Raw genomic sequence first — 24,927 nt, 5'->3', positions numbered from 1 at the left:
TGGACCTTTTTTAGTTGATCATTTAGGTATTTACATCAAATAACAACAATGCTATAATAATTTATGTACATTTTAACAGTGTTGACATTACATCAAGACATAGTTAGATTTATGTTTACAGTCCCTTTAACCTGAAGCTGACAGACGTATTAAACAGTTGACATCTCTAAAAAGAAGAATACATTATTATATGCAAAAGTGTGCAATGTTACTAGCTAGCTACATTTAACTGTTTTAAATCATTTAGTTTTATTTAAGTTTTACTGAACATTTATTTTTTTAAGGTTTATTGGTTACAAAAAGTATTACTGGGTTATGATCAAATTATTTTTATTTGAAGTTTTAATCAATGTTTTTACCTTTGTCGAGTAGCCATTCGTCAACTACTCGACCAAGTCGATATGGGATTCGCTGTCTAGCAATCGCCAGGCGTTCGTTATCATTGTTGCCTTTAAAGTTTAAAGAGACATTTCAGTGGTTAAAGTCTGTAAAGTCAAAGGTTAAATGTTAATACTTAATCATTGAGCTATAACAACTGCCACAAAGTTTTAAATATGTTTTTGACGTTTAAAAAAAAAACAGTTACCTAAAACATTTCATCGACCCAACTTCACTTACTCAAATCATTTTATTTTAATTTTAGCCAACAAATTATTCCTATATTAATTGAGAATTAGCACGCTGAAGTTTCAACTAGGTTAATAAAGTTATGTTACTGTAGAAGCCAAAACCAAATCACAAATTTAACATTTTCATAACATAAGTCTTGCCAAAATGATTTCCAAAAACACACTTTCTTTCTTCTCTTTCTTTCTTTTTGGCAGACTTTTTTAGCTAGTTATACATTCTCAGAATTTATCGTTTGTGTAAAACATTCAACCTTTTGCACACAGTTTATGGTTTAGAGTAGAAAACAAAGTATATATATACACATATACATATATATATATATATATATATATATATATATAAAACATATTCCATCCCCATTTAAACAAGTTTACAAATTACCAGGTAACAATAAGCTAACAAAAACATCTGCAATCTACATAGACGTTTCAAGAATCGAAGACACAACATATTTAGGTGTTAAAATAGGTGCACACATACTGGAACACTATTCAAATAGCAGTGAAGGCTTTGACAACGGCTACAGTAAGTCAGGGTGATTACTAAGTTATGTAATGAAGTAGTTTAATGAGACCAAACTCTGCACCGCACTTTGGATGTTTACCAAATAGCACCCTGTTCACTATATAGTGCACTACATTTGATAAGGTCAAAGTAGTGCAGTATGTAGGGTTTAGGGTGGTATTTGAGACACAAACTTTTTCAAGACCAATCACCTCTCCAGAAAGAGAAAATTGCGACCCGCTCCAATCCTCCGGCAGATTGACAATGTTTTGTCACATCAGCCACATTAATTCTGTTTGAGCAGGTAAGGGTTCAGGGGACAAACAGTAATTTGGTGTGGAGTGTGTAGCAAGAATGAACAGCAGCATCAGTGATTGGAGAAGGGATGGGATGGAAAGAGAGATAGAGAGAGACAGAGAGAGATAGGGATAGGGATGGATATGAGACAGAGAGAGAGAAAGAGAGAGAGAGGACGGGCATTGACTGGGATGGATAGTAGCAGGGTTGGAGGGGTTGAAGGAGGTCACGCTCCGAGCTCGTGACTCAGATACAAAGCAGATCTCACAGGAACTAAGTCTGACTCAACAGGATGAGATTGCAAGATGGATCGGCCTTGCAAAGGATTATTTTAATCATGTCAGTTGGAGTTAAGAGATCAAGTAGACAGTCAAAGTGTATAGGATGTGTACTCTGCTCTCCCCTCCCCACACTCTATCTTCCCTATTCCCCACATGGAAGCTGCAGGAAGGTCTGAGTGTGAAAGGTAAGAAAGATGTCTGTCATTCTGAGTTAGGAGATCAGGCCATACAGACTAAGGATAAAATATCAACCCCCCATATCTTAACTGTCTACAGAGCACATGGTGAGAGCACTTAGAGTGGAGGAAGGTCTGGTAAGGTGGGTGAGTAGGCTACTCACAGTGTGTTTGGCTGAATAAGCTACTGACAGTCTGAACTTGTGACAGGGAGGTGAATGAGTGTTGCCTAGCCACCCAGACTCCTTGCTCTGGCCAAACACTACGTCTTGCCCACGAACGTTAGATTGTTACCCGCAATGAGTCTGGATCTGAGTACCTACCCGACCCCGATTGGTCCAGAAACCAATGGGTTGAGCCAGAGCCAGAGCCAGTGGGTAAATCAACGGTTTGAAAATTTGGTTTGAAAATTTGTTGTTGGCTTTGATACTGTTAATGGTTAGAGACTATCAGATCGCTGATGACTTTGTTTTGTACAACTCCCCTCATGCCCCTCGTCACCACAAACGACTTCAATGATGACAGTCTCAGACCAAACGACAGAGCAGAGTTTAGAGTCCTCAGGCTAGGAGAGGCCAACTGTGATGTAAACTACAGTGATGCTGAGATACAGGCTCTGTTCCAATATCCACACAGGCATACTGTACCACTTGGACCAACTCATTCGTCTTGTAGTTAGAGTGTCCGCCCCAAGGTTGGGAGTTCGATCCCCGGCAGAGTCATACGAAAGACTGTAAAGATGGGACCCAAATTGTCTCTGCTTGGCACTCAGCATTAAGGAGACAGATTGTGGGTAAGGCTCTGTGATAGACTAGCGTCCTGTCCTGGGGGTGTACTTGTACATCAAGCTGCCTCACTCTACAGAAACATGAGATCTGCTCCTATGAGCCGTTCTGGATCGCACAAGCCAAGGCTCTACCTGTACCATTTAGGGTTCTATTCTCGGCTGGCATTAAGGCGGCAGTAGTGTCAAACACACGTTAGTTTGCAATTTCATCATGTAAAAACTGGTACACTGATGTTTTCCAGGCCTAACGCCAGGTTCGGCAATTTACCTGTCTAATATCAGCTCGCTTGCGCAAAAGATGGGCGGGGTGGAAATACTTGAGGTGTGTCCTTAAAAACATGATCCAAAGTGCTAATTTCAGACAGCCCTGATAAGGATATTTAAGACCTACCAAAAGCTGGTTTTAGAGGTAACACAGTTGGTTATGGTATGACTTTTGAGAGTGGAAATGCAGCCTATCCAGCCATGATTCACAATGACCATATGCACATGGAACAAGAGTAGCCTAATGTGCTTTTGGTACCTGTATACTTGATATTTAGGAACATAAAAAAACACATGTTTCATCCTATTTTGTTTCATTTGAATTAAAACCAAGCATGGCCTCCCCTCCTCTCAATCAAGGCTTTTTTTGTCTGCCCAATGGAATCGCAAAGTAGTCAAGACTGTCGATAAATGGTTTCGCTCCTGAGACCGCTTGGAAATTAATCTTAATCACCAAAGCTTTATTAAAATATCAAGATTGAGATGAGTAAAACAGTGAGCTGACTTTCCCTTTGTATCTATCTATTCATTGTAGGCAGGCCCACATTATTTTAGCCATGCAGGTCCTGCTTTGATGTGCGTAAAACCCTCCATAGTCTGCGCTGTTTTAAAATGATATCTCCACGCGGAGAAATTATGGTGGCTGTAAATGTGACTTAGCCTTTTTAAAACAAGTTGTTTTTTCATTTTGTTTAGAATTTTATTAGAATTATTCATTCTTTATAAGCCTTATCTATAATGAACGTAATCTTGCTTATTGACAATGTTTGACATGTCCATGCTCAGCCATAATGCAATTTACAGTAGGCCTAGACTCTATATCAGTGTGAATGCTTCTGAAGCCATGCAATCACTTAGCACAATGTGGACTGCAAATGGGTTCAAGTTAACCTATTTACCAAAGATGGGATAGGTCTACATTTTGTTATTTTGTTCCTGTAAGCCATTTAACAAACTATAACGGACTAACAAGCAATACAGGCAATACATAAAAGACCGTAAATACACCATCTGAAGCAACCAGATATTAAGACATGGAGTACGATCTGATTGGCCAGTGAGTGGACAAGCCTCGACACACCAACAACGTATTTGTCCATCAAAATTCAGCCCTTTCACGCCAATGCCAGCAAGTGCGCCGATAACTGTGATGGGTGAAAATAGCAAAACTATTTCTGACACACCCTTGAACCTATCGCGCTACCACCTGCGCTTAGATGTACAATTGTGTTCATTTAGTTAAAATAGAGCCCTTAGAATGAAGCAATGTACTTTTGAAGTTTGAAGTTTTAATGGCACATGCACAAGTACAGTGAAATGCCTTTCTTGCAAACTCAAAACCCAACAATGCAATAATGCAATTGGGCATGCAATCTGTGGATTACTACAGTAGTATTGTTATTGGGACGTAGTCAGTTTGGTGGGAGGGAGGGTTTGGCTATTGATGGGCCTTCATCCCTTCTGTCAAAGCTATATGACAGTGTCAGGCTGTTGGTTGGTTGGGCCAGCTTTTTCACTTTGTTTGTTACCCACGAGGGTCCAGGTTGTGTTTTCTGAGAGGAGAGGAGTGGAATGGAAGAGAGGAATGGTCAGTAGGAGGAAGAGCCCTGGTTCTTCTCAACCCCTGGAAAACAGAGAGGTCAGGGAAGCGAGGGAGGGTGAAGAGAGAAGGAGGAATGGAGTGAGGGAGGGAAAATGTGGGTCGTGTAGGACGAAGCAGAGCACGCTGCGGGAGAGGGCAACTCTCATTCTAGATTCGTATTACTTTTATACTGCTTTCTTTATTTCATGACAAGCTGCAATTCTTTTTGTATGTTTATGCCTCCCAGTTATCTTCTGACAAAAGAGTAATCTCTCTTCAAATGATAGGGTTGAGAAAATTGTACAGTCTCCTTTTTAGGCTATCGGCAAGACATGTAAACACGATGTAAGACCCCTGAGAGAGAGAGAGAGAAAGAGAGAGAGAGAGGCTTGGGAGGGTGAGGAGACAAACAAAGACATGAACACACACACACACACACACACACACACACACACACACACACACACACACACACACACACACACACACACACACACACACACACACACACACACACACACACACACACACACACACACACACACACACACACACACACAGAGTAGTACACATGCTGTATATGTAGCTACTGCAGGTAATCGTCGTTTTTTCTTACTATGGCCATAGTACCACTCTCTCCATCCTCTCTTTCTGCATTAAAACTCTGATTAATTTAAGTGTGATAGCGATATCAATTACACTTCAGGGACATTTGTTTTTGTATACTAACAAAACGATGCTGTGCTCTGGTTTTAAACACAGCAACACCCATACCCATTCATCATACCCATTCATTCTGTTCTAAACAGAGTACATGGTGATCTGGGCCAGGGAACGGCGGGACAGGGACAAACCTCTACCTTATCTCCCACCTCCAGACAGCAGTGATTGGGACTGAGACGCCCCCCCTGTCCTCCCAGTCCCAGTTGACCTGGCTCACCCATGCTTCTTGTTTTCTTTGTGTTAATAAAGTGGTCAGATAAGACCTGGCTTTCATCTCATTACAAGCTCTGAGAACAACGCCCCCTCGCTCTCTGCTCCACATTAAATGAACAAAATATGCAAATAGTTTCTTCCACTGTTCCTTTAGAGAGAGGGCTGGGAAAGAATTAAGCAGGAGGAGAAGATGGAGATGGAAGAATTTGTCTGATATTATTAAATACGTTTAACTTTTATATATATAAAGGACTTGGGCATAAGAAAGCACCAGTGCACTGTTTATTGTTTTGTAGCTTTTTATTTGGACTCACCAATGGTCTGATTGGTTGTACACTAGACTGAACTGGAGCCCACAGAGACAGAATACAGTGTGTGTGTGTTTGTAAACCAGCGCAGACAGAATAATACAATCGACTGCCTGCCCCGTGGATGGCGTTGCGTGTCATTACTGATTGTTCACTACTTCTGATTCATTACTGCTCCTGTAGCCATGGCTAAAAGAGCAGAAACAAATCAAACCTTCCCCTTCCGGGTCTGACCCTGAGAGGAGAAGGGATGGAGAGGGAGAAGAGAAAGAGAGAGGGGGGATATGAGAAAGAGATCAAGAGAAGGAGAGGGGGAGAGAAAGAGACAAAGAGTGAGCAGTAATGAGAGAGATAGAGGAAAGAAGGGATCAAGATCAAAAGAGGAGGGAGGGTAGGATGGAGAGAGTGAGTGAGAGAGGGGAAGAGAGAGCGGAGTTAAAGAGAGCAAGGGAGCTTTGTAAGTGCATCATGCTCTGATAACAGTAGAAGAATAAGGCCAGGGCTCCCTAGTCCATTCTCTTTGTGTGCTGTGTGGTAGACAGGCTTTTAGCATTAGCTGTTCCCTCCAACAGGGTAGTTTACTACCCTGCTACTGTACCCTCTGGGCCTCACGCAGACAGAATATGGTGTGTGTGTGTGTGTGTGTGTGTGTGTGTGTGTGTGTGTGTGTGTGTGTGTGTGTGTGTGTGTGTGTGTGTGTGTGTGTGTGTGTGTGTGTGTGTGTGTGTGTGTGTGTGTGTGTGTGTGTGTGTGTGTGTGTGTGTGTCTGCTACCCTGCTACAGTACCCTCTGGGCTTGACAGCGCCATTGTTATGGTATGAGTTCCATGGCCCAGACTCTGGATAAGGAAGAGGGTCTGATTTCTGAGGCTGCCTGTCCAGCTCTTTTGTACTCCACATAAAGAGGGAACGAAAGGGGAAGAAGGAAAAAGAACGAGAGAAAGGAAAGAGAACTGGGCATCTAAGACAAATGGATGGGTTATTTTGAGTCTGCATCTACATCCCAAATGACACCCTATTCCCCTTTATAGTGCACTACTTTTGACCAGGGCCCAATAGGGAAACCCATAGGGCTCTGGTCAAAAGAAGTGCACTATTTAGAAAATAGGGTGTCATTTGGAATGCACACAGAGCCTCTGATAATTGGGCTAAGGACATTCTAATGCCTCAATAAATGGGTATGATGTGACCTTTTAATGAGATTATACCAGGGAAGGCACTTGTGATGCAATTATTCCCCCCTGCTTTTCACAATGGTGATCCCCTCCATCCCTCTACCTTTTAATATTTTTCCTCTCTCTCTCTCTCTCTCTCTCTCTCTCTCTCTCTCTCTCTCTCTCTCTCTCTCTCTCTCTCTCTCTCTCTCTCTCTCTCTCTCTCTCTCTCTCTCTCTCTCTCTTTCTTTTTCATCATCATTCCATATCCTCAGCGTCTGCTCTTATTATGATGTCACTCTGGAACCTGCCAGTGGCCAGTGGCTGGGGGCGGCCATTACCCTGCTGCCTGTAGTTCTGCCTCGGTCTGTGACAGTCTGCATCCCAAATGGTACCCAATTGCCTATTGCCAGACTGACAGAGGCATTGATGGAGGCCCATCAAAACATAGAGGAGTTGGGAGAAATACAGTACTAGGGATAGTTAAGTGGGGAGGGCTGGGGAAAAGGGAGGGGGATGCTGTACAGTAATTGTGATTAGAAGTAATTAGACTGGTTTTATAGGATGGCATGTAAGCAGAGATAATACTCACACAGGGCATCATTTACTGTAGGGTGTTTGCATTGAACTAGCCTTTTTTATATTTTACTGGTAGTTAACTAGTTAGTACTTGAATCTGGTAAGAAATGTCAATAATGAATCAGAATCAAATGAGACATTCCCTCTCATCCCCTACTGAAGAAAATATAATTTGAATATGTGTCTGTTGATTAGATCTTGTTTGGAAATTCAAAACTACTGTTGTAACATAATATTGGACTGCATATCCATGTTTGATGTTATTTAATATAATGGCTTTATCAAAGATGTGCTCTGTAAAGTCAAAGATGTCTTACAAAGCCAGAATTACAATGAGTGACACCAGTAGGACAGTCTTTGTTAAGACTGTAGGATAATAATAATATATCACCATCATATGTTCAGCATGTTTTCTGCTAGATGTGAAATACAAGGATATGTAATTACTAGACACAGTTCTTCTTATCTCTCTCCCACTCCTCTTCCCTCCCTCATTTTTAGTTACATTTAAATTCATTCAGGTGGTTTATCAGTGGTATCATAGTGCTGACTATGGTGAAGTGGCACAAAATCAAATTAAGCTCACTTAAGATATATATATTTTTTATTGCAATGACTTTGAAAAACTGTATTCGGAAAGTTACATTCATTTCATGGATTTTTACTGAAGTCCATGTCAAGTTCAAATGAAAAAAGAAAATAAACAGGAGTGCTCATTTAGTTTTGGAGATGGAGGAAATGCCAATCATTTGTGTGTGCATAATATGTGTCTCGTCTATAAATGAAGTCCATAAAATACCAACCAAAGCTTTTCAATAAGATGTGTCTGTGTCTGCATTCACCATGCACTTATGTGTACTTATTGACAATGGCTAAAGAAACCATTTAAACTGGAAATAAGCTGTAGCCACACAAGTTATGTTTAATCAGTTCAAAGTAGCAAGTGTTTTACATGTTATTTAGTTGCATGTTTGATAATGAAGGTCATTCCAATATATTGGTTAGGAAATAAAACAGAAAATGATAACTCAATGTGAATGTTTAGCTGACAAGTATTTCATTTAGACTTCACTGATACAGTATGGACCCTTAAAAATGGTTTATATTTTCTTTGTAAAATATGGGCTTCAGTCCGATTGCAGATTTAGACAGCCAATTCATTCTAGACTTTTGACTCAAAAACATTCCGGAGGAGTTCTTGAATACAATTATTTCTGTCTTTCCCTCTGTGAGTTTAGTCTGCCGTTGAGAAATATTGTCGGTTAGTGAATGATTGTAATTACTCTTCTCTTTACACCAAATGAAAACCTGTGACTGAATTCATTAGAGTGCTAACCAACCTTCAACTAAATTAATCCACTTCCTTCTAGAAGTAGTTCTGTGCAACGATTATTCTTCAGAATCTTTTTGAGTATTTAAGTTTTTGGGGCTAAAGCCACAAAGGGGCTGTCTCAGAGAGTAACCAAATTAGTAAAATATGTTCAAATATCCTAAATATCCTAAAGACTTACAGTATTAATGTGTGTGTGTGTGTGTGGGGGGGGGGGGGGTATTCATCTTTGTGTGCACGTGTACACACAGTATGTATGTGTGTGTGTGTTTCTGTCTGTCTGTGTGTTTCAAATCAATCAAAGTGTAGACTTTAACGTGAAAAGCTTACTTCCAAGCCTTTAACCAACAGTGCAGTTCAAGAAGAAGAAAATATTTACCAAGTAGACTAAAATAAAAAGTAATAATAAAAAGTAACACAATAAGAATAACAATAACGAGGCTATATAGAGGGGGCACCGGTACCGAGTCAGTGTGCGGGGGTACAGACTAGATGAGGTAATCTGTACATGTAGGTGGGGGCGAAGTGACTCTGCTTAGGTAACAAACAAACAGCGAGTAGCAGCAGTGTACAAGAGGGGTGGGTGTCAATGTAAATAGTCCGGTGGCGATTTTTATGAATTGTTCAGCAGTCTAATGGCTTGGGGGTAGTCATGAGTGAACAGGGAGTACAGGAGGGACGTGAGCACACATCCCTGAGGGGCCCCCATTTTGAGGATCAGCGTGGCAGATGTGTTGTTGCCTACTCTTACCACCTGGGGGCGGACCGTCAGGAAGTGCAGGTTGCAGAGGGAGATGTTTAGTCCCAGAGTCCTTAGCTTAGTAATGCGCTTCGTGGGCACTATGGTGTTGAACACTGAGCTGTAGTTAATGAACAGCATTCCTACATATGTGTTAATAGTTTTCAAGCCCTGCCATATCCGACGAGAGCCGGTGTAGTAGGAGCCGGTGTAGTAGGATTCAATCTTAATCCTGTATTGACGCTTTGCTTGTTTGATGGTTCGTCTGAAGGCATAGCGGGATTTCTTATAAGCGTCCGGATTAGTCAACCGCTCCTTGAAAGTGGCAGCTCTAGCCTTTAGCTCGATGCAGATGTTGCCTGTAATCTATGGCTTCTGGTTGGGATATGTATGTACGGTCACTGTGGGGACGACGTCATCGATGCACTGATTGATGAAGCCGATGACTGAGGTGGTGTATTCCTCAATGCGATTGGATGAATCCCGGAACATATTCCAGTCTGTGCTAACAAAACAGTCCTGTAGTGTAGCATCAGCGTCATCCGACCACTTCCGTATTGAACGAGTCACTGGTACTTCCTGCTTTAGTTTTTGCATGTACGCAGGAATCAGGAGGATAGAATTATGGTCAGAATTGCCAAATGGAGGGCGGGGGAGAGCTTTGTATGCATCTCTGTGTGTGGAGTAAAGGTGGTCTAGGATTTTTTTCCCCTTGTTGCACATGTGACATGCTGGTAAAAATTTGGTAAAACTGATTTAAGTTTGCCTCCATAAAGTCCCCGGCCACTAGGAGCGCCGCTTCTGGTTGAGCATTTTAGAGTTGGTTGAGAGCGATCTTAGTGCCAGCTTCACTTTGTGGTGGTAAATAGACGGCTACGAATAATACAGTTGAGAACTCTCTTGGTAAATAGTGTGGTCTACAGCTTATCATAAGGTACTCTACCTCAGGAGAGCAATACCTCGAGACTTCTTTAATATTAAACATTGTGCACCAGCTGATATTGACAAAAAGACACACACCCCCACCCCTCGTCTTACCAGAGGTAGCGTCTCTGTTCTGCCGGTGCATGGAAAATCCCGCCAGCTCTATATTGTCCATTTCTTTGTTCAGCCACGTCTCGGTGAAACACAAGATGTTGCAGTTTTTAATGTCCCTTTGGTAGGATAATCTTAATATTAGGTCATCAATTTTATTTTCTAACGATTGCACGTTTAGCAAGAAGAATGGAAGGCATTTGGAGTTTACTCGCTCCCCTCCGGATTCTCAGAAGGATCCTCGATCTGCGTCCCCTTTTCCTGCGTCTTTTCTTCATGCAATAGGCGTGGATCTGGGCCTGTTCCAGTGAAAGCAGGATATCCTTCTCGACGGACTCTTGAGAATACAGGGGGTGCTATTTTCCCATTAGCATAATTTGCTCTACAGATTAAACTGCCTCTTATTCAATTATTGCTCTTACTATATGCATATAAATAATACCATTGGAAAGAAAACAATCTCTAGTTTCTAAAACCGTTTCAATTTTGTCTCTGAGTGATACATAAGTCATTTGACAGCACTTTCCATGACCAAGAAGAAAAAAGCAAGATGTGTTATGCCAGCTTCAACGCTCTGCCTATATATGGTCGTGCCCCCTATGACCCGAAACACACCTCATTGGCCTTCCTCTGGGTGACAAGAGGACGTCAGAGGAAAAATATCTTGTTTATCTGGGACTGACATGAAATGAGAGCTAATTCTTTGACGTGACCGACAACTTCCGGTTCTCTATATCGTGCGACTTGGAGCTGCGATTGTCTTCTGTTGTACGGCCATTATTATCTCCGTCTCGAAGTTTGTTTGATACATGTGACCAGATCATCGTAATGTATGTTTTTTCAATATAGTTTAATCAGATTATTTGAATTTTTTCGGGAGTTTTGCGGTGTTCCGTTGTCTGATTTTATTATCGTTTGAGAAATCCGTGCCACTCGACCAGTACCTGTGCTAAATGGAGTGGGAAAGGAACCATTCTGAACGCAACCAACGACTCATCTTGACAAAGGACACTTTGATCAACATTCTGATGAAAGATCAGCCATAGTAAGACCCAATTTACGATGTTATATCATATCTGTTGTGCATGTGAACTGGCCGTGGGCGCCCAGCCGAATCTGCCTGGTATAGCTATGCTAATTTAGCGCTACATTTTGTTTTCGTTATAAAACATTTAATAAATCTGAAATATTGTTTGGATTCACCAGATGTTGGGCTTTCAATATCTGTACGCTGTGTATTTTTCTGAAATGTTTTAAGATGAGTAATTAGTTATATGACGTTGGTCTCTGTAATTGTTCTGGCTGGGTCAGCACTATTTCAGATTGCAGCTGCAATGTAGAACTGTGATTTATACCTGAAAAATGCACATTTTTCAAAACAAAACTATGCTATACCATAAATATGTTATCAGACTGTCATCTTATGAAGTTGTTTCTTGGTTAGTGGCTATATATATTTTTATTTAGTCGAATTAGTGATAGCTACTGACGCAGGAAAAAACTGTTGGGAGTAAAAAAATCGTGTCCTTTGCTAACGTGGTTAGCTAATAGATTTACATATTGTGTCTTCCCTGTAAAACATTTAAAAAATCTGAAATGGTGGCTTTATTCACAAGACCTGTATCTTTCATCTGGTGTCTTGGACTTGTGATTTAATGATATTTAGATGCTACAAGTTACTTGTGACGCTATGCTAGCTATGCTACTCAGTGGGGGGGTGGTGGGGGGTGCTCCCGGATCAGGGTTGGTGACTCGTTAAAGGTTAAAGGAAAAAGTTTCTTCCCGTCCGCGGTGAGTAATCGATTTTCTGATGTCCAAAAGTTTTTTTCGGTCATAAGAGACGGTAGCAGCAACATTATGTACACAATAAGTTAAAAAAACATTTTTTTTAAATTGCACAATTGGTTGGGAGAAAGTAAAACGTCAGCTATAGTCTGTCCGTCCGTCTGTGTGCCTGTCCGTCTGTGTGCCTGTCCGTCTGTCTTTCTGTCTGTCTGTGTGCCTGTCTGTCTGTGTGCCTGTCTGTCTGTGTGCCTGTCCGTCTAAGTGCCTGTCTGTCTGTGTGCCTGTCTGTCTGTGTGCCTGTCTGTCTGTGTGCCTGTCTATCTGTGTGCCTGTCCGTCTGTCTTTCTGTCTGTCTGTGTGCCTGTCTGTCTGAGTGCCTGTCTGTCTGTGTGCCTGTCTATCTGTGTGCCTGTCCGTCTGTGTGCCTGTCCGTCTATGTGTCTGTGGAACAGTGAGTCTCTCGATTGCACAGCTAAGATCTTATAGAAACCATAGAGCCAGTCAATCTATTAACCCTACAGTGTATTCTGTGTTCCTCCATGTTCGCTGCACGTCACAAGACATTAATTTCACCCATCTACCTGAGGCGAGGAATGTCGAGCGAATCTGTCCCCAGCCATAAAAACTCTCTTTAGTGTGGGTGAAGGCACTGGGCCGCCTGCAAAGGTCAACGAACAATACAGAAGAAGGAGAGGTGGGAGAGACAGGTTGAAATCATCTCTGGTTTGTACTCATGCCAAGATGGTTGAGTAAGACTCAGGCAATCCTGATCCTACGAGCTATGCCCCTCCCCTATGGCTCCTCACATAGGGCTGCTACGAGGAATTCCAGAAGTGGATTCTTAATCCTCAAACCCCGGGGTGATATCCAATATTTGTGATATATTAGCGGTATATTAGCGCTGGCGATATTACTGTGCCAACGTAGATGTCCTATTTTTTACCGAGATTGTAAAACAATTTGTATGTTGATGTAGTGCCCATCGATTATGAATGTTTCAACTGCTGTGTTGAGAAATCATGTTTTTACCATCAGTTTCTGTTTCAAAGAGCACCAAAACCTACAATAACCATGAGCCTCACGGTCTGTATCGTCCAATCACAGAGCAGATACAAGTCACGTGATCTGTTAGCAAATCACGTGTTCGCTAACAGATTTTTTAAAATATATTTTATTTCACCTTTATTTAACCAGGTAGGCCAGTTGAGAACAAGTTCTCATTTACAGCTGTGATCTGGCCAAGATAAAGCAAAGCAGTGCGACACAAACAACACCGAGTTACACATGGGATAAACAAACGAACGGTCAATAACACAATAGAAAAGTCTAGATACAGTGTGTGCAAATGTAGTAAGATTAGGGAGGTAAGGCAAAAAATAGGCCATAGTGGTGAAATAATTACAATTTAGCAATTAAACACTGGAGTGATAGATGTGCAGAAGATGAATGTGCAAGTAGAGATACTGGGGTGCAAAGGAGCAAAAAAATAAATAACAATATGGGGATGAGGTAGTTGGGTGGGCTATTTACAGATGGGCTGTGTACAGGCGCAATGATCTGTGAGCTGCTCTGACAGCTGATGCTTAAAGTTAGTGAGGGAGATAGAAGTCTCCAGCTTAAGTGAAGTTTGCAATTCGTTCCAGTCTTCGGCAGCAGAGAACTCAAAGGAAAGGCGGCCAAAGAGGAGTTGGCTTTGGGGTTGACCAGTGAAATATACCTGCTGGAGCGCGTGCTACAGGTGGGTGCTGCTATGGTGACCAGCGAGCTGAGATAGGGCTAGGCTTTACCTAGCAAAGACTTATAGATGATCTGGAGCCAGTGGGTTTGGAGACGAATATGAAGCGAGGGCCAGCCAACGAGAGCATACAGGTCGCAGTGGTGGGTAGTATATGGGGCTTTGGTGACAAAACGGATGGCAATGTGATAGACTACATCCAATTTGCTGTGTAGAGTGTTGGAGGCTATTTTGTAAATGACATCGCCGAAGTCAAGGATCGGTAGGATAGTCAGTTTTACGAGGGTATGTTTGGCAGCATGAGTGAAGGATGCTTTGTTAGAAAATAGGAAGCCAATTCTAGATTTAATTTTGGATTGGAGATGCTTAATGTGATTCTGGAAGGAGAGTTTACAGTCTAACCAGACACCTAGGTATTTGTAGTTGTCCACATATTCTAAGTCAGAACCGTCCAGAGTAGTGAGGCTAGACGGGCGGGCGGGTACGGGCAGCGATCGGTTGAAGAGCATGCATTTAGTTTTACTTGCATTTAAGAGCAGTTGGAGGCCACGGAAGGAGTGTTGTATGGCATTGGAGCTCGTCTGGAGGTTAGTTAACACAGTGTCCAAAGAAGGGCCAGAAGTATACAGAACGGTGTCTGCGTAGAGGTGGGTCAGAGAATCACCCGCAGCAAGAGCAACATCATTGATGTAAACAGAGAAAAGAGTAGGCCTGAGAATTGAACCCTGTGGAACCCCCATAAAGATTTCCAAAGGTCCGAACAACAGGCCCTCCGGTTTGACACACTGAACTCTGTCTGAGAAGTAGTTGGTGAACCAGGCGAGGCAGTCATTTGAGAAACCAAGGCTGTTGAGTCTGACGATAAGAATGCGGTGATTGACAGTCGAAAGCCTTGGCCAGGTCGATTAAGACGGCTGCACAGTATTGTCTTTTATCGATGGCGGTTATGATATCGTTTAGGACCTTGAGCGTGGCTGAGGTGCACCCATGACCAGCTTGGAAACCAGATTGCATAGCAGAGACGGTATGGTGGGATTCGAAATGGTTGGTGATCTGTTTGTTAACTTGGCTTTCAAAGACTTTAGAAAGGCAGGGTAGGATAGATATAGGTCTGAACAGTTTGGGTCTAGAGTGTCTCCCCCTTTGAAGAGGGGGATAACTGCGGCAGCTTTCCAATCTTTAGGGATCTCAGACGATACGAAAGAGGTTGAACAGGCTAGTAATAGGGGTTGCAACAATTGTGGTGGATAATTTTAGAAAGAGAGGGTCCAGATTGTCTAGCCCGGCTGATTTATAGGGGTCCAGATTTTGGAGCTCTTTCATAGCATCAGCTATCTATATTTGGGTGAAGGAGAAATGGTGGAGGCTTGGGAAAGTTGCTGTAAAGAAGTGCAGAGCTGTTGACTGGGGTAGGGGTAGCCAGGTGGAAAGCATGGCCAGCCGTAGATAAATGCTTATTGAAATTCTTGATTATCGTAGATTTATGGGTGGTGACAGTGTTTCCTAGCCTCAGTGCAGTAGGCAGCTGGGAGGAGGTGCTCTTATTCTCCATGGACTCTTCAGTGTCCCAGAACTTTTTGGAGTTTGTGCTACAGGATGCAAATGTCTGTTTGAGAAAGCTAGCCTTTGCTTTCCTAACTGCCTGTGTATATTGGTTCCTCACGTGACTTGTATCTCCTTTGTAATTGGACAATATAGCAGCTATCAAGTGGCATCATGTGTTTGCTAACAGACCATGTGACTTGTATCTGCTCTGTGATTGGACTATGCAGACCCAAATACTTAATTGGATGTACATAGGCTGCGATTTAAACTCATAATAGACACACCCTTGTCCACTTACCCTCGCCTTATGTCCTTGTGGGAATCCCCGTCGGCGTCTTGGAGGGAGGTCCAAGTGATTAGCCAAGCAAGGGAAGTTTGCAACATAAGCCCTCGTTTTAAATCGAGTTTGCGAGTGTACAATTATCTTCACTCCGGGGCCTGAAACTCCCCATAATTAAATTTGTGACGATTGTACATCTAAGAAAAGTCAGCAAAAACTTAAAAACAACATCAAAGGAGGAGTCAGCATACAAGTGTAAGTAAAAACGAATGCAAATAAGTTAGAAATTGTGCTACTAATGCACATGACGACACAAACAGGTCTTGTAAAAAATAAATATGTTTTTGTTTGGTTATTTTTGGGAAATTGTAGAAATAAAACGGTTTCCTTCTTCAGAAGTTAATTCATTTGCCAGCTATCATACAGTTGGTGCATATGAATAATTATATATATAATATAAGTAGACATGCACTCATAATTGACTGTAGCACATATAAAGCACCCACAAGCTACCGGTGGCTGAAAACACAATCATCGCAAGATGAACGAGTGACGAATTCCCGGCCAAGGGTGGTCCATTTAAAAATCATTCCTTCCTCCAACGCCCCTTGCCCTGCAAGTGTATACTCGTCAGACGTCATTATACGTCATCAGAAGTGTCCACTTCATTTGAGGGCTGAGGGGATAGGGTGTGTCTTTTAAGTGTTTGGACCGCAACCACAGTGTTGTACCTCTGACTTTTTTTCATATACCACAGTTTTTCTTTCAAACGATTTTTTATATTTTGTATGAACGGTTCACCCCGTTCAGGGAAGCGGCATGTCGGAGCCCTATACAAGGCAAGGGCTGCATTCCAAACACGTGAAAGACACACCCTCTACCCTCAGCCCTCAAATGAAGTGGACACTTCTGATGACGCATCATGACGTATGATGAGTTGACTCTTGCATTTCCCAGAAATTGGTCCCATGGTTGTGTTTTCAGTCACCATGGAACCACCGGTAGCTGTTGTGTGTGCTTTGTATGCGCTACATTCAATTATGATTGCATTTCATATCTTGGCTAGAAGACAACGTATCCGCAGACATCAAATGCTAGCCATCCGACAATATCAGGTAAATCGAAAATTACAATGTAGTAGTGTGATGTCAGGGACCGTTGCAGGCAAACATTGATGATCATTGAGTCTCCCTTCATGATGTTTGTCCAGAGGATAGACATTAATCAGAGGAACTGATATCAATCGTTATGTCAATTAATGGGATCTTAAGAACAAATATCCTCTGGTTTCACTTTACTGTTACATTTATTTAGAGTAGACCATTTCGCAACACAATCTCCAAAGAAACCTTGCCATAACTGCAGCAACAGAGATATGTCATGACTGGCCCTTTTAATTATGGCATGTGGGGCCATCTGTGGTGCCTTCGGTAGATTATGGAATGTGTTGCTATTTTAATTAGAGTATATTTTGCGTATGTCAGCAGTCAGTCAAATGCGCAAAAGTTTAACTGAAACTAACCTAGTCGGTTAAATTTAGGAATTAATTCAGAGATTTTGGCATTAGGGTAAAGTTGATTCATTCTGAGATTTAGGCTTTAGGGTTACGTTTAGGCATTAATTCCAAGTGGTTAAGGTAAGCGTTTGGAATATGGTTAAAACAAAAAAAAATACAAAACAAGTGCCTAGCACTGGGATTGAACCCATTCGTGTTGCCCCTAGTGGACAGTAGGAAATTGTCATGGAAATATAATGTCACCCCATGCCATAGTTTCACCATTTAAGATATGCCTAAATATGCCAGAATTCACCAGAATTTGTCCTGACATTTCAATTTGCTGTCTTGACTTCAGTGAAAGCTACAGGTGTTAATAGGTAACAAAACCTTTTCATTTCCTGGTTACGGTAACCTGTATGACAAACGCTGTCACCTATAACGAGACATGTTAAATAATTCACCTGACTTGGATCGTCTATAGCCTTTGTCAAAGCCTTTTTAGCAGTTCAAATGTTGTGAATTCAAGACCCCCAAGCGTTGACATTTAAAGCCTTCTCAACCAGACAGTCATCGTTCTCCTGACATGTTGACATTTGAAAGGATACTGTCTCGAAAACCAGATGATATTATCATGAGAAAGAAGCACAGTATATATATATATAAGACACACCAACCAACAAAACAACATCATTTCATACACCATTTAAAATAGCCCAATATTTAACCTCAACATCAACCTTTCCTGACAACAGTTGCCCTTCTTGGTCATTTCAAGTACAGGTACATTCAGACTATGGTAGAGAGCACTGTGAGCAGAGAAGATGCTGGATAGGTAATACGGCGTGGGTGTCTTACCTGTGGGATAGCGCTCTATGACAGGTAGGTCATCCACCTGTAGTGTGGCGTTACCGCCACTCCGCGTAAACTTCACTATATGGTACTTTCCATCATTTACAAACTTTGCTGTCTCCTCAATATTTATGTCGTCCGTTCCGACATTAAAGATAACTGCAATGTTTCCTTTTTCCTGTTGAGACAAAGAAGAAAGAGCAGAGAAAGTTTAGAGATGTGAAGGAAGAGTATTTTGTATATTCCAAAGCAGGTGTTTGGTTGCTTCATAAAGAATAGCAAGGTGTAAGAGTGATTGTGTTTGTGCAGTGATGATGATGCTGATGACCACATCCAGGCGGTGCCACTCAACCTTAGATACCATCTGATTAAGTTTACATAATGAAAGGACATAGTCATCTAATCAAATCTGAGACTTTACAAAGAAGTACATCTCAAAATAATGCAGCCTGACTCGATTTCCTTGTCAATATAAATGTAGTTATCAGTTCTAATCAAGTGATACAACAACGTCCACAATCAATATGTATTTCTGTTTAGCCACTGAAATCAGGTTCCAACCAAACAATACAAATATGAGTAGGCTACATATTGATTAGATAATGCAAGTTAATTCAATAGGGTGAGCAATGTTTTCCCCCAAAGTCTATGTTTTAAGGCTCCCGAGTGGCGCAGCGGTCTAAGGCACTGCATCTCAGTGCTAGAGGCATCACTACAGACCCTGGTTTGATCCTGGGCTGTATCACAACCGGCCGTGACCGGGAGTCTCATAGGGCGGTGCACAACTGGTCTAGCGTAGTTCGGGTTAGGGGAGGGTTTGGCTGGGGTGGGCCGTCATTGTAAAATAAGAATTTGTTCTTAATCGACTTGCCTAGTTAAATAAAGGTTAAATAAAATAAATAAGTATGTATAATAAACTAAGTTGTCCATGGTGTGTAGTTTTTACTAAACCACCTCTGTTATTTTATGAGCGACAAGATTCAATGACACTCAGCAAAACATTTTACTGACAATTTTTCCCCCTACTCTTTTCATATCAAGATGACTATTTTGTCTTTGGGATAATGAGAGAGACCATCTGTGTATTGCTGTGTGTCACGACTCCTGCCGAAGTTGGTGCCTCTCCTTGTTCGGGCGGCGTTCGGCGGTCGACGTCACCGGCTTTCTAGTCTCCACCTATCTACATTTCTTTTTCCTTTTGTTTGGTCTTGATTGTACACACCTGGTTTCCATTACGTTATAATTGATTCCCTATTTAACCCTCTGGTTCCATCATGGTTTTGTGCGTGTTTATTGTTGTCAAGTTGTCTCGTTTATGTGCTCTGGTTTTTGTTCTCCTTGATGGAAGATTGTTTATAGAGTAAAGTTCAGATTATTACTCATCTCTGTGTCCTGCGCCTGACTCCGCCTCACCCACATCACCTAGACTATTGACACCGTGTGCCCCAAAGCACAGTTCAAAACTCTCCTCATCAGTTTAACCATCAGTGCTTTAGAATCCAATGAGAAGGTGGGAATCTAGTTTCAGGGCAGATTGTATGTGGCATTCAGATCCTGAGTAAATCGCAAAATTATACTGATTCAATCAGCGTTTCACATCAAACAGGAATTAAATGATCAAATAATTTAAAAAAATATGTTCACTAATGTCTGTCTGTTCCATGTCCCCTACACAGGTCAGGCAGTCTCTCTCTCAAGTTCATGTCTTATTATTTGTCATATGTAGAGGATACACATGGTATACACCGTCCAATGAAATGCATGCTTGCAGGGTCAATGCAACAACAATTAGAAATAATAAAAGATAAGAATACAAACATAAAGTAAATGGCTCAGTAAAGTAAAAGTTCTCTCTGTCTTTCTCCCCCCCCCCCCCCCCCTCTCGATCTCTCTTTCTGAGCTGGTACTGTATGTTGGGAGCAGTTGGTTGAAGGATCAACCCTACAGCGCAGTACAGCAGTACACTGCATGAGATTATCCAGTCAGCATAGCCTCTCTCTCTATCTTTCTCAGCCCATCTATCTCTCCTTCGCTCTCTCTGTCTATCCCTCCCTCCCTCTCCCTCTCAGCCACCTCCCTCTAACACAGAGTAAGTAGTGAGCACATCCCACAGCCAAAAGCTACTTCTATCTACCCCAATTAAAAACATTTGTAGTGTGTCACACCAGATTACGGAAACTAGGACGGTTCTCTGGTTTATAAATGTAATTTCAAAGGAAGCCAAGCGCTAACACAAGATCGTATCAACTGATACCATTAAAGCTACAGTAATACATTCCCTCACTCCCCCACAGCTCTTGTTTTGAAACAGACAACAAAAAAGAAGGAAGAAAACTCTGCAGTTAATATGTTGATAATAAATCCCACTTTAAAGCTACAGTCTGGGAAGCTGTTTAATGGTTACTTAAATTATTGATATGTACCATCTGCTATACACCAAAACAAGTGGCGGGGACCCTGTTTTGTCATTTTTCAAATCACAGAATTGAGTTTTAAACAGAATTTTAAAGAACACGATCTGAAGCCTGACCCCTACTCCATGTATGAAGGAGAGGATGATGGGATGGAGGCATGAGAGAGATGGAAGGATGATCTGGAGGGCGTGGAGGAGAGGAGTGGCGCTCGGCCTTAAGAGTAATCCTCTCCAGGAGGGGAATAGACCCCCTGTGGCCTCTCCAGGATCACAGCGTGTGTGTGCGTGTTTGAGTGTGTGTGTTCCAACATCACAGACATAGAGCTTCATGAACATAGCCCGGGGGCCTCACACGGGGAACAATGCTCATCAGATGAGCACAGTAGCATGGCCGGTTATATTGACACCAGTGCTGTGTATAGAGTGGCACCCTAGATACTACACTACTTTTAGCCAGAGTCACTAAATAGGGAATAGGGGACCATTTTGGATGCATTCCAGGCCACTGCACTCCACAGTCAGCTGAGCAGATATACAGAGAGAGGGAAGGCTAATGAATGGTATGAATGCAACAGAAAAACGTATCCATACATTGCATTCTCTGATAATGGAATTATTTTGTCTCTTTTAAGCAGATTTTTTGCAATGCTTGCAGTGTGTACCTCTTTCTCAAGGACTCCTGCCTAACATCTGACTGCAGTGACAGCACTGTGTTGTGCTGAGCGGGCAACTACCTAGCTAGCTACTTTCAAGGACTGTCAAACGCATAACTAAAAATGACACTAATTCATAACTTTATGGGGCCCTTACTCCACAGCAAAAAAATTACATCAAAACAGGTTTAGTAGAAGAGACGAAAGCAATTAAAGTCAGGCTTTTAATAGTCCTCCTTCAATCGCTGTTTAATGATCCCCAATGTCTCGTTAATGAATTCACTGCATTTAGTCACAAATTGCCTTTACAATGTTCTAAAGCAAAAAGAACTAGTGTACTTTGAGAGGGAGAGGTGGGAGCTTAGGGGCAAAGAGAGATGAAGGTAGAGAAGGGGGAGAGGGCAAAACAATGAGAATGAGAGAGAGAGAGAGAGAAATTATCTCAAACTCTCTCTCTCTTTCTCCATGATGTACTACTTTTGACCAGGGACTAGATTAGAATACCGAATAGGGAATAGGGTGCCATTTGAGACACAGTCCTGGTCCATCTTACTGTACATACACACAGCCCTCTATCCCCCACCAGCTCTAGCCCTTCTATACCCCACTCCCCAGGATAGAGAGCTGTGTTCTGGGTAAGTGCTGTCCCTGCTGGGTAGCACCCCCGGGAAAATGCACATACAGTGGGGAGAACAAGTATTTGATACACTGCCGATTTTGCAGGTTTTCCTACTTACAAAGCATGTAGAGGTCTGTAATATTTATCATAGGTACACTTCAACTGTGAGAGACGGAATCTAAAACAAAAATCCAGAAAATCACATTGTATGATTTTTAAGTATTTAATTTGCATTTTATTGCATGACATAAGTATTTGATACATCAGAAAAGCAGAACTTAATATTTGGTACAGAAACCTTTGTTTGCAATTACAGAGATCATACGTTTCCTGGAGTTCTTGACCAGGTTTGCACACACTGCAGCAGGGATTTTGTCCCACTCCTCCATACAGACCTTCTCCAGATCCTTCAGGTTTCGGGGCTGTCGCTGGGCAATACGGACTTTCAGCGCCCTCCAAAGATTTTCTATTGGGTTCAGGTCTGGAGACTGGCTAGGCCACTCCAGGACCTTGAGATGCTTCTTACGGAGCCACTCCTTAGTTTCCCTGGCTGTGTGTTTCGGGTCGTTGTCATGCTGGAAGACCCAGCCACGACCCATCTTCAATGCTCTTACCGAGGGAAGGAGGTTGTTGGCCAAGATCTCGCGATACATGGCCCCATCCATCCTCCCCTCAATACGGTGCAGTCGTCCTGTCCCCTTTGCAGAAAAGCATCCCCAAAGAATGATGTTTCCACCTCCATGCTTCACGGTTGGGATGGTGTTCTTGGGGTTGTACTCATCCTTCTTCTTCCTCCAAACACGTCGAGTGGAGTTTAGACCAAAAAGCTCAATTTTTGTCTCATCAGACCACATGACCTTCTCCCATTCTTCCTCTGGATCATCCAGATGGTCATTGGCAAACTTCAGACGGGCCTGGACATGCCCTGGCTTGAGCAGGGGGACCTTGCGTGCGCTGCAGTATTTTAATCCATGACGGCATAGTGTGTTACTAATGGTTTTCTTTGAGACTGTGGTCCCAGCTCTCTTCAGGTCATTGACCAGGTCCTGCCGTGTAGTTCTGGGCTGATCCCTCACCTTCCTCATGATCATTGATGCCCCACGAGGTGAGATCTTGCATGGAGCCCCAGACCGAGGATGATTGACCGTCATCTTGAACTTCTTCCATTTTCTAATAATTGCGCCAACAGTTGTTGCCTTCTCACCAAGCTGCTTGCTTATTGTCCTGTAGCCCATCACAGCCTTGTGCAGGTCTACAATTTTATCCCTGATGTCCTTACACAGCTCTCTGGTCTTGGCCATTGTGGAGAGGTTGGAGTCTGTTTGATTGAGTGTGTGGACAGGTGTCTTTTATACAGGTAACGAGTTCAAACAGGTGCAGTTAATACAGGTAATGAGTGGAGAACAGGAGGGCTTCTTAAAGAAAAACTAACAGGTCTGTGAGAGCCGGAATTCTTACTGGTTGGAAGGTGATCAAATACTTATGTCTTGCAATAAAATGCAAATGAATTACTTAAAAATCATACAATGTGATTTTCTAGATTTTTGTTTTAGATTCCGTCTCTCACAGTTGAAGTGTACCTATGATAAAAATTACAGACCTCTACATGCTTTGTAAGTAGGAAAACCTGCAAAATCGGCAGTGTATCAAATACTTGTTCTCCCCACTGTATATAACCCACACTGCCGGCGCACCCCAAGATCCAACCCTACCCATTGTGTGTGTGTGTGTGTGTTTGTCACCGCACACCAAAATACAACCCATCCCATCCTGTGTGTGTGTGTGTGTGTGTGCTGCTTAACCCTGAGATTCAACCCTCCCCTTCCAGACAGCGAGCACGATGCATGATTAATTGCCTATCAAGCTGAAATTGAGTTTAATTAACTGATGAGTTGATCCTACGGTTATTCTCCTCTCCTCCAATCTTTTTTCACTCTTTTTTGGTTCTCCTGTTCTTGTCGTTCCTCTCATGCAGCTGGAGGGTGTGTGTGTGTGTGTGTGTGTGTGTGTGTGTGTGTGTGTGTGTGTGTGTGTGTGTGTGTGTGTGTGTGTGTGTGTGTGTGTGTGTGTGTGTGTGTGTGTGTGTGTGTGTGTGTGTGTGTGTGCGCGTGCGTGATACAGCAGTGCTGATGTCCGTAAAATCTATACCCCGTAACCAACTCCCCATCGCACTGTGTTTTTACTACTACTGCTACTACGTGACTAGAACAGCTGCAATACTGGAAAGTTGTAATAGTCTCCCTTGGAGGCGTGTGTTCCAATCCCACTTCAGACACCAATGTAGCACGAACTACAACCACAAGAAAATAAACACTTATAAAGAATGTCTATGACACTGTCACAGTGTCATAGACATTGTTTCAGCCATACTGAAAATTGTATACAGTACAGTACCATTATCTTCTTACCACTCTAGTCTATATTACCAATACTGCTCTAGGTCTGTTGCAAAGGCTACAAGACATATCATCTCTGATACCATCTAATGTATTCTGCATCATCTAGTTTAACTGACAACATATAATGAAGGGAGACATATATAATACACTCAGATTAAATCTCCCACTTTGAAAATGCCTCAGGCAGCAAACCATTGTACAGTATCTAGTTACAATATCATTATATTGACATTGCCAAGTAAACCCTGAGCATACATGTACAATGATCTCAACAACGCTACCCCTGTGGAGATGCCCTAAATCATATTGTGTGCGTTCCAAATGGAACCCTATTCTCCTATAAGGCTCTGGTGAAAAGTAGTGACTTTATAGGGAATAGGGGACCATGTGGAACGTACATGGTATGCTTTCCTTTTTCCAACCAGAGTTGTTTCCCATATTTCTAATTAGGGAAATAAATCCTACCGAATATAAACATAACCAGCCAGACTGTCTGTGTCTGTATCAGACACTCATTGGTAAATAATATGTTGGTTATTGTGTGAGTGCG

General features: G+C 42.2%; 1 protein-coding gene across 26 annotated transcripts in view; it reads right to left on the bottom strand.

The window, feature by feature from the left end:
* Positions 1 to 24,927, bottom strand: part of LOC139580539 (neurexin-1a-like) — a 605,221-nt gene that overhangs the window by 90,168 nt on the left and 490,126 nt on the right. For 16 of the 26 annotated variants that reach the window (XM_071409319.1, XM_071409321.1, XM_071409324.1 and 13 more), the window contains 2 exons: positions 18,300 to 18,471; positions 360 to 449 (listed from right to left, as the gene is read on the bottom strand). In XM_071409319.1, the coding sequence (XP_071265420.1) occupies positions 360 to 449; positions 18,300 to 18,471 (262 nt within the window). The remainder of the gene's footprint in view (positions 1 to 359; positions 450 to 18,299; positions 18,472 to 24,927) is intronic. The other 10 variants (XM_071409331.1, XM_071409346.1, XM_071409333.1 and 7 more) reach the window with 1 other exon arrangement.

The sequence above is a fragment of the Salvelinus alpinus genome, chromosome 7, assembly GCF_045679555.1.
Source record: "Salvelinus alpinus chromosome 7, SLU_Salpinus.1, whole genome shotgun sequence".
Lineage (NCBI taxonomy): Eukaryota > Metazoa > Chordata > Actinopteri > Salmoniformes > Salmonidae > Salvelinus > Salvelinus alpinus.
Note: the sequence above shows the minus strand (reverse complement) of the source record. Positions and strands in the feature narration are given on the sequence as shown.